This window comes from Meles meles, chromosome 6 (genome assembly GCF_922984935.1).
Source record: "Meles meles chromosome 6, mMelMel3.1 paternal haplotype, whole genome shotgun sequence".
NCBI classification, from domain to species: Eukaryota; Metazoa; Chordata; class Mammalia; order Carnivora; family Mustelidae; genus Meles; species Meles meles.
The window spans coordinates 121,040,210-121,056,048 of NC_060071.1; the positions used below are offsets into that span (position 1 = coordinate 121,040,210).

Sequence of the window (15,839 nt, forward strand, 5' to 3'; positions counted from 1 at the left end):
ATTCCAATCCTTCACTTTGTCTATTCCAGAAACTGAATGTTGCCAGGGGAAAAAAGAATCCCAAGACTGTGCTATTTGATCTTTAAATTCATGGTCAAAAATCTCAAATGGAGGGGCGCCTGGGTGGCTCAGTGGGTTAAAGCCTCTGCCTTCGGCTCAGGTCGTGATATCAGGGTCCTGGGATCGAGCCCTGCATCGGGTTCTCTGCTCAGCAGGGAGCCTGCTTCCTCCTCTCTCTCTCTCTCTCTGCCTGCCTCTCTGCCTACTTGAAATCTCTGTCTGTCAAATAAATAAAATCTTAAAAAAAAAAATCTCAAATGGAAAAAATATATATACGTGTATCAAACAGGCACTAAGCACTACCTATCAATCTGAGTTTTTGTAGTAGGTTGACTATCTCTGAGACTGTGATTTTTACACTGCCTCCTCTGCTCAAGCATCATGTACCATGCCCTGACCCGACTCTCACCGATAACCTCACCTCATTCTTCAACTAGAAAACCAAGCCATTAGACAATAACCCATTTTCCAATACCAACTCTATTAATGCATCTACATGAACATTGCTGTGTCTCCAATTACATGGAATCGATAGCCTTGCTCTCATCCAAGGCCAATCCCCATGAGTACTCTGGATCCCATTCTAATTTTTCATCTTCTAGAGGACTGAACCTCTTCAGTCACCCCTTCTTTTCCCTGCATTATCCATGTATCACTGATGTACCACTCCTATTAGCATATGCAGATCCTCTAGAATTTCCCAATTAAAAAAAACCCTCTCTTAATTCTACAATCCCCTGCAAGTACTTCACCATTTCTATGCTCCCCTTTCACAGCAGAGGTTCTCAGAATATTTGTCCACAAATGTGTCTCCACTCTCTCACCTCCCAAAGCTGGCATCTTTCTCCACCAACACATCAGAAGTGCTTTCATCAGGGTCACTGACCAACCTCTATGTAATTTAATCCACTGGGCATTTATTTCTCTGGCCACAACTGGCGGAAACCATAGCAGCATTCAGCGAAAGTAAGTATTCAGCCTCCTTGAAATGTTCTCCTCACTCTGCCTCCGTGTCAACCTTCTCCTGGTTTTCCTTGTACCTAACTTAGGTCACTCGCCTATCTCCTTTGCTAGATACTTTCTTTCTTCAACCTCTAGACGTGGCAGGGCTCTCCAGTAGGACTTTTTTTTTCTTTCCAGGTAATCTCACCAGTTCCACAGCTATAAATTATCGCCTGACCTCTGACGGCATCATCCTTGAGTCCTGCATTTCCTTTGTATCCCACATCCAGTCTCTCTGTAAGTGCTGCATTTTTACCTCCATGGGATGTCTCAAGTTTCCTTCTATCTCCACTGTCACGAAGATCTCTAGCTAGTTTGTAAATTTTCCCTGCCTCAAATTTATTCTGAGATGGTTTTCTAACAACCCTACCGTCCTTGCCTACCTGTTACATCCTGTAACATCACAAAAGACTTATTGCTCGCTATTACCTGCTCTTTATTTACTTGCTTTGCCCACCTCCATCTCTCCTGCTCACCCCAGCAGTAGATTATGGACTCCATGTAAAAACAGACCTTATCTATTTTGGGTACAGTTACCCTCCAATGCCTCTATAGTGTCTAACACTAGTGGGGGGGGGGGGCGGTCAATAAAAGCTTATTAAATGAATGAAGCATGGCTAGTGTCAAATGAGCTTAGTGCCCTTACTGCACCATTAACAGTTACCCATTTATATGCACTTCTCCTTGCTTGGGAGAGCTCTCTTGGATGCAAGCCAGGCTTGACCCTGTTTGTATCCTCACTATATTAGCACATTTTAAACACACAGCAGTTGTTCAGTAAAGAACTGATGAAATAAATAAGTTAAAATTAAAAATATATTGTCTTAGCATGTTCCTATTCATAAGGTAGGAGAAATACGAAGATTTGTATTTACAAAGATATTAATGGAAAGAATCCTTTGGAAAGGATCTAAAGAAAAGTCTCCTTGCCAAAAAGCTTCCTGTGCGACAATTATATTAATGGTCTAAGAGAAACCCTTTTTTACTCAAATCCACTTTAACTTCCACTTTCCTTAGATTATGAAGTGAAAATACCAAAGATCTTGCAGACAGAAGTAAATCAGTTCATGTTAAAGCTCTGCACACAGACCCAGATTTCAACAGGTGAAAGGGTATTTTTAATACAATTGCTCATTACTTACTGATATCTCAGTTGTACATAGGGTGAGACACCATGAATTCAAGGGAAGAGTTCTTTATAAATCTAAAAAATAAAGAGAGTCTGATGAATGTGGTATAACAGATTTACTTCTGTTTTTACATATGGTGTTTAACTTCTATGTTTTGCCCTAAGATGAACACCATGAGCGGCAGCAAGCAGTTTAATAAATGGTCCTTTTTTAAAAAAAGAAACGTGTTATAATTTTAGGAAGCAAAAGCTTACATAAAACGGAGATAATAAAAGGATAATAAAAGACAAAAATAATAATGTACCCAATTGGTCATAATCACAAGCTAGAATATTCAGTTTAGGAAATAAGATTTTAAAAACCAACATTAGCTTATATTATTAAGAATCATAAAAGAGGCGGGATCTTAAATTACTTGTTAAGGATTAGGAGTACCTGAGGAGAGAAAAAAAGAAAAGGTATTGAAAACAGGGGAATAACATGATCAAAGGCACGTAAGAACTGACAGAGTTTTAGTGGAAAAACCAGCCGGGCACACTTTCATATAAGCAAAAAATGAAAGAAAAGCCCTAATGAATAGAAAAGGGCTGGATAATGGAAGGTCTTGGACTCTAGACCTAGCTCTTCAGGCAAGAGAGAAACATTTTAAGATCTACATGAAGTAAGATGACACAATACAGGAAACTCCGTATTTCAGGAAAATTACCTGGAGGGTATGACTGATTAGATAAGATACAGAAAGCAAGCAGATAAAAAGGAAGACTATTTAGCAGACCACTTCCTTCTTCCAACTTTGCTAGTTCTATTTTGAGACTAAATTCCTTTAGCCTCAAATGTACTTTATAATTCTCTGACATGAATTCATTAGTCCTCATCTAACCAAGCCTACTTCTTAAGTAGTCTGTTACCAACTCCTGATTCTTTTCCCCTCAAAATGCCTCACCTGTGTATCACCCCCTTTCCCTTCCCATCACCAGTACCTTAAAGCAGGGCCTCATCACCTTACATTTGGGTTTCTGTTTCTCTCCCTCCTGGCTTTCTTCCCTTCATCTCAACCTAAACATGACGGTCAGACTAATCTACAGAAACACCCCGCCACATATTAACCCTTGCTCAGAAACCTCTGAAAGCTTCTCACTGCTTGAAAAAACAAAAACCTGAAAGCCTTAACTAGCAATGGAGGGCCCAGCAAGCTGCTGACATCCCTGCTCACCGCTGTCTAGCTCAAACTGCACCTCTGTATGAATTCCTAGACTACACTGGCTCTGCCCAACAAAAATACAACACAAGCCAGAAACGTAACTCAAACTTTTTTTCATAGCCACATTGAGAAGTTTGACAGGTGAATTTTAATATACCTTATTGAGCCCAACTTATTCAAAATATAATTTTCCTATGCAACCTATTAATTATTGAGATACTTTGCCTTTTCATACCAAGTCTTTGAAATCCAGTGTGTATTTTATATTTACAGCACATCTCAATTCAATCTAACCACAATTTCAAGGGCTCAACAGCTACATACAGCTAGTGGCTACTGTAATAGCACAATTATAGACTCTAAAATCAATGCTTTGTACCGTACTCCATTGTGCTCAGCCACTCCTTAAGGTGCAGGTTGGCACCATCCTATTTTTTTGTACTTATCTTGGGCTTGATTTTAATGGAATCCCTAACCATTTAGTCTTCTGGACCAAAAACCCTGGAGTCATCCTCCATCCACCAAACTGCTGCCACCTGTTGAATCCTATTTGACGTTTCAGAAAGGTCTTACACCCTTCACTATCCTATTTCAACTGAGGCAATCATTATCTTACCTCAGTGACAATTTCCTCTTACCTAGTTTTCCTGTTCCCAGTTGATCCTCCATACAGCTGTCAGAGACCACCCTAAAAAAAACAAATATACTCATGCCCTTTCCTTGTGTAAAGTATGCACTTTCTAACAAATGAAATCTGAACTCCTTAGCTGGAAATCAAGGTCCTTCACAAGCTGCTTGCAATCTCCCTCTTCCTTCACCAACCACCCTTGCACTGCTTCAATGCTCAAGGACATTTATCCTGCCACACTCTCTCAGTATGCCAAGACCGCCCAAGTCTCTAGATCCAGGAATGACCTTCTCCTGAGCCTTGTAAATTCCTTCTGACCCTTCAAGACCCAGCTGAAATAGTTCTCCTATACGAAGCTTTTTTCGTAGTCTCAGGAGGTTATTTTTTTTTTTCACCTAGCACAAAAGGGGAACCAAGAATATTTGTTGAATGGATGCTGAATGTATATGCGAAGAGCAAAAGCGATCATCTTTGTATTGCCAAATTCAAGCACAGCACTCAAAGTGAGATACATGTGTGCTTAAAGAATGAAAGTAGACGGATACTACTTCATTTCAATTATCTCTCAGTTACTGGCAAGAGAAATGATGACCTTGCATGTTGGAGACAGCTAAAGGGAACCAGGCAAAAATCCAAGGGAAAACGAAGGAATCTGGGTTGGCCTCCGAGCTCATGGAGTCCAAAAAAGTCTCTTCCTGGTCTTTCAGAAAGAAAATTGGCTTCCTAAAAAAAATATATCACAGGGGTTATAAGATAAAAAATTAGGGTATGGGCAATTGATAATTCATGTTCGGTTGGTGACAGGAGGCCGGACTCGAGAGGTTTAAGGCTAGTCTGAACTCCTGCTTACTTAAGAGCAAGTAAAACAGAGATGGAAGCGCAAAGGGAGCCTGGAGGGCTGGGGGGCTGAGCTGGGGAGCTGGGGGGAGCGGGAGGAGCAGAAGGCCGAGACCATTTTAATAAAGCACAGTGACATCTTAAAGGATCCCTGGAATCGACTAACTAAAGAACGCCTACTTTGTGCCCAGTGCTTAGCAGTCTCGTGACCACGCCAAGACTCCCAGCGAGGAGGCTAAAACCACCGCAACCACGAGGGCCAAAGGCGCCAAACCTGGCGCCGGATTAACTCATCCAGCCGGCAAACAGCAAAAAAGAGGGAAGGAGAACACACGAGTGAATCGTGTGGATTGCCACAAAGACCGGGGGCTTTAGACCCACGGAGAAATCACTTCTTTCCCTCGATGAGCACTTCTGCCACGCCGGGCCAGGACAGTCGCGACCGAAACCCCAGGAGCATGTCCCCAGAGCAGACCCGGACAAGGTGGAGCCAGGGTCTCCATGAGGGCCGAGGACGCCCCCTCCCCCATCCAAAGGCTCACTCCTTCCCTCCGCCCCCACTTGCCTCGTCAGTCCTCCCCCAACGCCGTCCACTGCCCTTCCCAACCCCTAGTCGAATCCAGGTTCAAGAGCGAGACAAGCTGATACTCGCTCAACACCACCCGTGACGACCAGCCAGCAGAAGCCCCGCGATGGCGGCCGCCATTTTGAAACTGGAGGCGAGCCTCTGAGGCGGGTAAGGCCCAGGGCGATACCATGTTCCAGGGGGGTGGGGGCGAAGCTGTGGAAAGGCGATGGCTCTTGCGACAACAAGTCTCGTCACCTTGCGCCGAAGTCTTATTTTTAAATAACTTATAATGTTTAAAAGCTAAAATAAGTACGAGAAGATCCCAACATCCCAAGGGAGAAGAGGTACAGTTTCCCAGAGCCACCCCTCTCTGACCCGGCGTGGCGAATGGCAGGTCCCAAGGCCGCAGCTTCCGCCGGCGCAGGTGGCTGGGTTCGTCGCTGCCCTTGGTTGTGGGTTCGTTTTTGACACCAAGGGCGCAGGTGGGTCCGGGATTCGGGATGGCCCGAGACGCTGCGGGTCCTCGTTGTATAGACGGGGAGGGTTCACCTCTAGGGAAGCCCTCGGCGGCGGTGTGTTTAGGCGAGGGGTGGTCCGGAGGTTCCCCCCGGGGCTTGCGAGCGGTGGAGACGGGAAAGGGAAATGGGGCTTTCTTGCCGTAGACAGCTGGGCTCATGTTTGGCACCTGACGGCTTTTGGGAAGGGGAGTTGGAGGTTGTCGTTATTGGAAAACGTCCTTAGGGATCATCAGGTGACCGTCCCTGACCGGCCCGGAGAGAAGACAGGCCGGGATCACGTCCCTAGGCTGGAGGGAAGGCGCGAGCATCCCAGACTCGTCCAAGTTTTCAGCGTTCTGTCTCCTGGTTGCTCAGGATTGGAAACAAACCTCGCTCTTCCAAATCGCAAACCATTCCACACACAAAAATCACTTTTTAAAAACGTAATGTTTAATTTGTACTAGGTTAATAAGACACAGTTCCAGACCTCAAGGAGTTCAGTTTCTCCGTGCATCGAGCACTGCTTTTCATAGATTATTGTTCAAAAAAAGTCGATCTAAAATGCTGTGGGGACCAATTAGAGATTAGAACTTAATTTTTGAAATATCTGTTCATCTACGTTTTACAACATGAACTGACATATTAAAAATACACTCCAGATACATTTTTCTTTTTTTTTTTTTTTTAGTTAGGCGGGAAAAATTGATTGAAGAAAAAGTAATGTTAGGGGGCGCCTGGGTGGCTCAGTGGGTTAAGCCTCTGCCTTTGGCTCAGGTCATGGTCTCAGGGTCCTGGGATTGAGTCCCGCATTGGGCTGTCTCTCAGCGGGGAGCCTGCTTCCCCCTCTCTCTCTGCCTGCCTCTCTGCCTACTTGTGATCTCTGTCAAATAAATGGATAAAATCCTTAAAAAAAAAAAAAGTAATGTTGAGAAAAATAAGATAACACCGAGTAACATCAGTCTAAATGTTTACCTCTATAGTTACCCTAGCATACAATAAAACACAAATAGCTTGAACCAAGAAGCCAGACTGCCTGAGTGTTAATACTGGCTCTGCTACTTACTGCATCTGTGACCTTAAGTAAGTCCATTGCCCCTGGATTTCCTCATCTGAAAAAAGTACGCTTACTAAACTGGGGACATTAGTGAGTACACGGTATAGTATTGTGAAGATTACATGAGTTAGTGATTATGAAAAGCAGTAAGAACTGTACCTGACAGTGCTATAAGAGCTTTTTTTTCTAGAGCTACAGCAAAAAATTTTAAACATTAGTAACAAAGGATGGGTGATCAGTTACATGATTCCTTGAGTCCATAAGATAAAAACTAATTAGTTTTTCTTAGGAATACCATAGCAAGTCCCAGTTGTGATGTAAAAGGATTTTTCATGAGTCTTATAAAGCAGACACTCCTGGAGCACCTAGGTGGCCCAGTTGATTAAGCATCTGACTCTTGATTATGGCTCAGGTCATGATCTCAGGGGCATATGGTGGTGCCCCATGTTTGCTGAGCATGGAGCCTGCGTAAGACTCTCTCTCCCCCTTTGCTCCCTGCCCCCTCAAAAAAAAAAAAAAAAAAAAGACTAATATGTACAGTGGCCTCATGGGCACCCATGTGGATGTCATTGTTCATCCACACTTCAGGGCTTGTTTCATTGGAGCTTGTCCCCGGACCTCACTGATCTTTGCCTATCAGATAAAGTCCCCTATGGTCTTGGGCTCATGACCAGAGCCTGTCTATACTCTCCCTCCTATCCATTCTCCAAGAAATCATTCTGGCTCACTTCTTTGGTCCATAAATCTTTGTCCTCCCTAGTCATTCACTCAGTGAAATACAGAGGACAAATTATGTTCAATGCCACGACTCCCAAAGTCCGTTAAAAACAAGTGTAATATGAAATGTCTCTGGGACTAAGATTTGTCATTTACCTGTTAGCAATGGAATCATGGTGGCTGAACCCAACTCTGGATTTTGAATACACAGAATCCTTTTATCAGTCTTCACCTGTAGAGTGTATATAAGAGCTTATGTGCAGCCAGTCTCCGGGGTTTGTCTCCCCTCTTAGATTCTGAGTAGAGTGGGACAAAAGTAGCTACTTGCCCTGTCCGAAGAATGCCAACAACAATAATGGCTTATAACCCACAGGCGGCCATGGGCTTATTTAGAACAGTCTTGGGCTAAGTCAACAAGCACTTTTGTTGTTGGTTAAAGTACATATAGTATCTGATTCACCTGTGCTGAGGGTTAGGCTTGACCCCCACAACACCCCTATTAAGAAATTTGAGGAACCTATGAGGACAGGTGACCGAATACATGACCGATTGAGTTCTACAGAGACCAATACTGTCTAGTATTTTGCAGTTTTGTACTTTCAAAGTTACATTAGTCGATTAAGGCATGTTTTGTTATTCTTATCCTTGACTGGCTCAAATTTGTTAAACAAGTAAGTGGCTCATCTGGCAGGCACTTGGTCAGATTCATGAAGAGAGCTTCAGTATCTAAATGCAAATAACGTTACTTAAGGCGTAGTGCTGAGAGCGCCACCATCTTCTAGGAAATAAGTTTGCCCAAGAACTGTTTGCATCAAATCAGCTAACAAATTCTTTCAACTAGATTTTTCCAGCCCCACAAGGAAGGAGGACCAAAAGTACCTATTTTGTTTGTTTTAAAGATTTATTAGAGCACTCGATCACATGATGGGGTTGGGCATGTAGTGGCAGAGGGAGAGAATCTTGATACATACTGACTGCTGAGTGGGGAGCCCAATCTGGGGCCCAATACCGCAACACATGAGATCACAACCGGAGCTGAAACCAAGAGCCCAATGCTCAACTGATTGAGCCACCCAGTCTCCCCCACCCCAAAAGTCCTTATTTTTTTTTTTCAAAGATTTTATTTATTTATTTGACAGACAGAGATCACAGGTAGGCAGAGAGGCAGGCAGAGAGAGAGAGGAGGAAGCAGGCTTCCCGCTGAGGAGAGAGCCTGATGCAGGGCTTGATCCCAGGACCCTGGGATCATGACCTGAGCTGAAGGCAGAGGCTTTAACCCACTGAGCCACCCAGGCGCCCCAAAAGTCCTTATTTTGATGAAGGCTCCCCAGACGCTTTTGGTGTGCAGTTAGGTTTGAGAATTCCAGCTGTAGGAGGTAGACTAAAACTTTAATGGCTAAACTGTAAGTTACATATTTTAAATAACTTGTTAACTTTACATAATTTTCCTGCTGTGTGTAATATGCTTTATCAAGTAGAGTATGGGGTAATTGTGCAACTATTAACTTTATGGCCATTTTCCAACCTGTTGTCATTAGATAGTGATGAAGTTTGAGAAATACAGATTTGGAATGTGTAAGTGTGAGAACTAGTGTCTTAGGAGAGGCAGGAATCCGGTCTCCCTAACCCTAGCACAGTTGAGTGCTGAGCAGTTTTGTTGGCAGGCCTGTATTCTCTCACCATATTGTCATACACCTTCTCAGCCATTGTATATGATGAATTCGTCTTAGATTCATGCATAGGAAGATATATTTTGATTTTATCTTTAGGTGCAAATTTTTGCAGAAACTTTTTTTTAATTAAGGCAAATTTATTTTCCATATGGTGACTTCTATTCTTCCTCCTGTACCTTTTAGAAACTCTTAGAACTTAAAAGCCCTTAAGTACCATAAATTTTAATTCAAGAAGAGTTCTTTTAGAGAGGTATTGAGATCTAATAGAAAAAGAGCTTTGGAGCAAACCTAAGCTTGAATTTCAGCTCTGTATTTAATACTTGTTTAGGTGAAGCTGTTTTGTAGTCTATAAAATGAGGATAATAATAGTTATTTCATGTTATATATAAGATGATACGATGGCTCTGGTACCTAGTAGTCATTCTATAAAAGTAAATTCCCTTCTGTCCTTATTTTTTGCTAAATCTTCGAATTGATACTGAGATCTGCCATGATGTTGTTGAGTGAAGTTTTTTAAAATTTCATTTCCTTTCAAAAATTAGTTTTCAGCTTTGTGCACTAGCAGTATTGTAGCTAATGGGGTTTATCTGAGTCACAATTACTGCTAATTGAAAAATTAGTTTTCAATAATGATAGCTTAACTAAAGAATTCTGCTTTTGGCATAATATTGTAGTTATATTTGTTTTGGCGCCGTAAGACATTCTAAAAATATTTTACACGTGTGTAAAAGTTTTAAATTAATTGTAGGAGGGTGCAAATATACAGCTTTTGCAGGTAGAATTTTTTTATACTCTCCATTTCTCTGCACTGTACCATATCAGTTCACTAGTAGAGCTAGGAAAAAAGTTAATAAATTGATTTTTAATGCAGTGCAGTTTTTATATAAATCATTGTCACCGGTATAATTGTCATCAAGTAGATTTTAAGTTGTATACTACATCCTGATCCCAAGCAAATTTGAAGAGGCTTACTATGCTTTAACATCTATCTCCTATATTCAGGGCTATCTTTCTGTTTCAGATGCAATTTTTCAAGATATTACAAAGGCAGTTATATTTCTGATAATTTTTCCCCCTAGCACTCAGGATGAATATAATTCAGATTGTTCGTGACCACTGGGTACATATACTTGTTCCTGTGGGGTTTGTCTTTGGATGTTATCTAGACAGAAGGAATGATGAAACGCTGACTGCCTTCCGGAACAAGAGTTTGTTGTTTAAAAGGTTAGTTTGTATGCTTCTTTTAAATGAACAATTAATGAGGTCTTAGAAATAATTTTTTAATATCATATATGCCAAATATAAATAGAAGGGGTGAGTTGCTCTCCCCTGCCCCCGAAGTAAGATTAATGTTACATTATTTTGTAGCATTAGTTACTGTTTAATCCTTTTACAAAACTATGATTACCTTTGGACGGCCAACAAGTCTTCAGTTTATGAACAGCCTATTTCAAATGTTTGAAAAATTTTTTTTTGGCATTCAGGATGCACTGTGATCTAGAAACAATGTTATAAACCAGCTCACCAAAGCCTTTAATAAAGCTTTCATGTATTATCTTACTTAAGCCAGAATGTAGCTGAAATCTGTGGTACTAATAGTGGCTTCTTGCCATATTCCTAGCAATACTGCTGGAGAGCTTTAGGTGTGGTGGCTGAGTGATCAGAAGGCAGCTGGCAGCTCCTGGTACCACGTTGTGTCTCTGGAGATGGCTCTTTTGGCAGCAGAGTGAGTTAACATGTCTGCCACTGGGTATGCAGCTAAGTGGGAAGAAGCTCAAGGAACCAGAGGCTTGAGCAACATTCACAGTCGATGTGAAGAGGAGGTTTACAGTTAAGGATTTCAAGAAAGAGAAAATGAATTAGAAAAGGTTTAGAAAACCTCAAATGAACTCATTGAGAGGATAATAGCTTTCATACAGTCTAAGAAATTGCAGTTCCTTAATGTGGAAAAATGAAATTGAAGGGATGGTAAAAGTTCAAAATCATGAGAGAATAGAATGAGTATGTTGAGTCTATATAAAAATTTTAATGGGTCGATTTAATAGAATATAAAATATTGAATTCTTACTCCTCTGACTCTTTACCCCCCCATAAAAATTTAATCTATACTTTTTTCTTTCCTTCCTTTTCAATTTCCACACAGGGAACTGAGACCCAATGAAGAAGTCACCTGGAAGTAAAGGTCGTGACTGAATTACAGAATGTTCACATTTTAAAAATTAGGAGAGAAATAAAAACACATCCATTTAATTTGAAGTATGTGTCTTCTATGCTATAGCAGTCCACGTTTTAAGTAATAGGCACACTTAGCTTAAAAATAAATCATTATTTTGAGTATTTGACTGAGGATATTGATATTAAATTTACAATCAGTGTTTCATTTTCTTTTCCTCATTTTAAACCATAGTACTATTAAATCATATAGCCAATTTTTTCCTCAGATATTTTTCAGAATTTTTTTTTGAGCTGTGTACTTTAGAAGGATGATACTAACAGAAAATTTTAGTGACCTTCAGTTTGGCAAAGATCTCTTAAATGCAACGCATAAAGCATGAACTAGTTTTTAAATTTTTTGCTCTTCAAAAGACACTTATGAAAATGAAAATGTAGCCATAAACTGGGAGAAAGTATTTGCAAAATGTAATATACAGCAAATAACTTATATCCAGAATATGTAAAGAATCCTTATAGCTTAATAAGACAGCCCAGTTTTTAAAAATTATTCATTTACTTAATCTGTACACCCAACATGGGGCTCAAACTCAACCCTGAGTTCAAGAGTCAAGTGTTCAGCCAACTGAGCCAATCAGGCACCCCAGCCCAATTTTTTAAATGAACAAAAGAATTTTTTTTAATAGATTTTATTTATTTATTTGAGAGAGAACACAAGCAGAGGCAGTGGGAGACAGAGAAGCAGGCTCCCTGCTCTCCCAATGTGGGGCAGGCCTGATCCCAGGACCCAGGGATCATGACCTAAGCCTGATGTTAACCAACTGAGCCACCCAGGTACCCATGAGCAAAAGATTTTAAGAGACACTTCGCAAAAAAAGATAGGATGGTAACTAAAGCATATGAAAAGATTCCTAACATCAATAGTCGTTAGGGAAATGCAATTTAAGCCACAATGAGACACCAGCACATACCTATTAGAATAGTTAAAATCAAAAGAGTGATCCTATTCCTGGTGTTGGCAAGGGTGCAGAGCAAGTGGACCTCACAGTGCTGGCAGGAATGTAAAATGCAGCTGCCAGGAGTTGTACCACTTTAGGAATCAGTTTAGCAGTTTCAAATGAAAATAACACCTCCCGTATGACCCAGCCATCCCACTCTGAGGTATTCATCCAAGGCAAGGGAAGGCGTATGTTCTTACAAAGGCTTACATGAATGTTCATAGCAGCTTCATTTGTAATAGCCAAAAATTGGAGCTAGCCCAAATGTACATCAAGTAGCTAAACTGTTAAATCCTTATGATGGAATACTACTCAGCATTAAAAAAGGAATATCTATTGCTATTATATTGCTGAATTTCAAATTAATTACACTGGATGAAAGAGGCCAGACAGAAAGTACACACTTTATAGTTCCATTTATATAAATAATGTTGACACTGTAAACTACAGTAACAAAGCAGACTAGTGGTTGCCTGGAGGAGCATGGTCTAGAAAGGGTTAGAAGTAAGAATTACAAGGGGGAGGGCACCTGGGTGTCTCAGCTGGTTGATCAGCTACCTTCGGCTTAGTCCATCATGATCCCAGAGTCTTGGGATCGAACCCCACATGGGGCTCCCTGCTCAGTGGGGAGTCTGCTTCTCCTTCTGCCTCTCACCCTGCTCGTGCTCACTCACTCTCAATAAATAATAATTTTTTTTTAATCTTAAAAGAATTACAAGGGGGCACAAGGAAACTTTGGAGTGTACATTGTTCATTTTCTTGCTTGTGATGGTTCCATATATTGAATTTAGGAGAGGTAAAATTACAATAAAATAGTCCCTAATTATCACTGATAGGGTCTTTGACAGTATAATTAAAGATCTCAGTATGAAATCACCCTGAATTAGGGTAGGATCTAAATCCAATCATTGGTACTTAAAAGAGGAGAGGACAGAGACACAAAAGGAAAAAGGCCACATGAAAACCAAAGCCAAGGTTAGAGTTCTGCAACCACAAGCCAGCTAATGCCAGGGGCCGCTGGAAGTTGGAAGAAGTGAGGAAAGAATTCTTCCTGTCACCATGGAGCATGACCCTGCTAACACCTTGGTTTCAGACTTGTGGCCTCAAGAACAGTGAGAGAATAAATTTCTGTTTTTAGCCACCGAGTTTGTGATGATTTGGTGCAGCAGCCGTAGCAAATGAATACATTTTTTTTTTCTGAGAATCTAATGCAATAAATATTTGAAAAATCAAGAATAAAACTGTATACTGTGAAAAGTCTCATTCCCCTGTCTCCTATTGCCTAATTCTCTTCCCATCTCAAACACATGCATAACCTCAGGATTTCTTGAATATTTTTACGCAGATTTGTAATGCATATGAACAACAAAAAGATACGTGTTTCTGTACACACTCACTTTCTTTAAAAAGAAATCAGGAGGGATACCTGGGTGACTCCATTAGTTAGGCATCTGCCTTTGGCTTGGGTCATGATCCCAGGGTCCTGGAATCTAATCTTTCATCTGGCTCCTTGTTCAGGTGGGAACCTGCTTCCTCTGTCTGCTGCTCCCCCTGTTTGTGCATGCGCTCTTTCTGTTAAAATCTTTTTAAAAATAAATAAAAATAATAAATCAGGAAAAAATGTTTTGCATATTTTTTCACTTTGTGAGACCCTGATTTGTTTCCCCAGTTAGGCCACAGTTCCTTGAGAACTTGCATATACTGTTCCCCCAATAAGGAAATGTGGATTGTGCACCCAGGAGCATTCAGTAAAGGGTAACTAGGTAACCTTGAGGACCTGGTCCTCACTGGTACTCTCCACTTCCTTACCTCCCGCTGCCCATTCTGTTCCTCTGAGCCTACACTCACTGATGTCCCCAGTGGTCTCCATAGCAACAACTTAGTAGACCCTTGTAAGTCCTTATGTTGCTGGACCCCTTAGCAGCAACTGACACTGATTCTTGAAACATTCCTTTCTCAAGGCTTTGGTAATGTCACACTCTTCCTGCTTTTCCTCCCTTCTTGGCTATTCCTTCTCTACCCTCCGGGTTCTACTTTAAATCCTCTTTTCAGTCTCTTCCTTTTCCCCTAGATGATTTTATTCACTCCTGTGAATAACTCCCCATTCTACAGCAAAACCAAGCTCCTGAATCCAGACCATTTATACAGAAAGAAAGACAGATAGATAACCTCCACTCATTATTTGTCTTACATATCATAGGTATACCCCCAAACCTTGCCCCTTCCTCCAGTATTCCCCATCTCGCTGAATACTATTCCTGCCACAGTGGCTGCCTAGGGCAGAAACCCAGATATCATCCCTAACATTTCTGTGTCCCTCACTCTCCACTCTCACCAAGTTCTGTTGAGCCTCGCCACTTCCTAATCACCTCTCAAAATGGTTTCCTCTCCACTGCAGGTCATTACTCTAGCCCAAACACCAACATTTCTCCCAAGATTCCTTCCACAGCATCAGCTCTTTTCTGCAGCTAGAGTGATCTTTATAAAATGCAAATCTGAACATCTCTTCGTTAAAAATTTTCTATAACTCCCCAACTGTCTTTAAAAACATAACTTCCTTAATCTAATTTCAAGGTGCAAAATCTACTATTTTCCTACTCCTTCATCTTCATCAGACTCCTTCCTCCACTTCACTGAACTTTCAGTTCCCCCAACTCATGCTACCTTTTCAGGGTCAGAACGCAGACACTTAGTAACAAGGTGTCTGGATTTGGACCCCAGCAAGGGCAACTCACTAGCTGACCTTGGAGTCCCTTCTTTTCTTAACCTCCCTGTGCATCAGTGCCCTCGTGTAAAACAGGGATCATAACAACACCTATGTCAAAGGTTGTTGTATTAAATTCGTTAATATATGCAAAGTAGTTGAAAAAGAATGCCTACCTTACAGTAAGCTCTCTATAAATATTGTATTTTTACACAAGCGCTAGTGTTGGGGAATGCAATGATGTCTTTTGCTTAATCAGGCTTTCAGTGGGGGAGGAGGAGAAAGATATTAAATAATTTAACGCAGATATAAGCAGAAAGTACAAAGTGGAAAACATAAAAGAACATAGAACCCAAGTGTTCCTCACCCAGACCCCTTAATAGCCTAAAAATCCATAGCAATGGGTGGGAAGCAGAGAAATTCCTCCAGACCGTAGGTGGCGCTGCAACACCCCCAGCCAGCCTGATAGAGGGATATGGGAGGACGCGCTACAAAGGTCACGTGCTCTTGCATTTACCGCCCCGGCGTTCACTTGCTCTTCGTTCCACGTGATTCATATCCTCGGGGATGATTGGTCTGTGCGAGGCACGTGGGAGGG

General features: G+C 41.4%; 2 protein-coding genes and 1 pseudogene across 3 annotated transcripts in view; 2 read left to right on the plus strand and 1 right to left on the minus strand.

Moving 5' to 3' along the window:
- Positions 1-5,576, minus strand: part of CPSF2 (cleavage and polyadenylation specific factor 2) — a 31,626-nt gene extending 26,050 nt beyond the window's left edge. The window contains exons 1-2 of one of the 2 annotated variants that reach the window (XM_046009539.1): positions 5,424-5,576; positions 2,205-2,266 (exon numbers count right to left, since the gene is read on the minus strand). The gene's annotated coding sequence lies outside the window, so the exon portion shown is untranslated. Of the gene's footprint in view, positions 1-2,204; positions 2,267-4,031; positions 4,084-5,423 lie in introns of those variants that run through there. The other variant, XM_046009540.1, reaches the window with a different exon arrangement.
- On the plus strand, positions 5,551-11,617 carry NDUFB1 (NADH:ubiquinone oxidoreductase subunit B1). Its single transcript, XM_046007872.1, has 4 exons — positions 5,551-5,577; positions 5,731-5,908; positions 10,447-10,591; positions 11,511-11,617. Exons 1-4 carry the CDS (start codon positions 5,551-5,553, stop codon positions 11,545-11,547), a joined length of 387 nt encoding a protein of 128 aa, XP_045863828.1. The 3' UTR covers positions 11,548-11,617.
- On the plus strand, positions 9,915-10,043 carry LOC123945287 (annotated as a pseudogene).
- Positions 11,618-15,839: the final 4,222 nt, after the last annotated feature.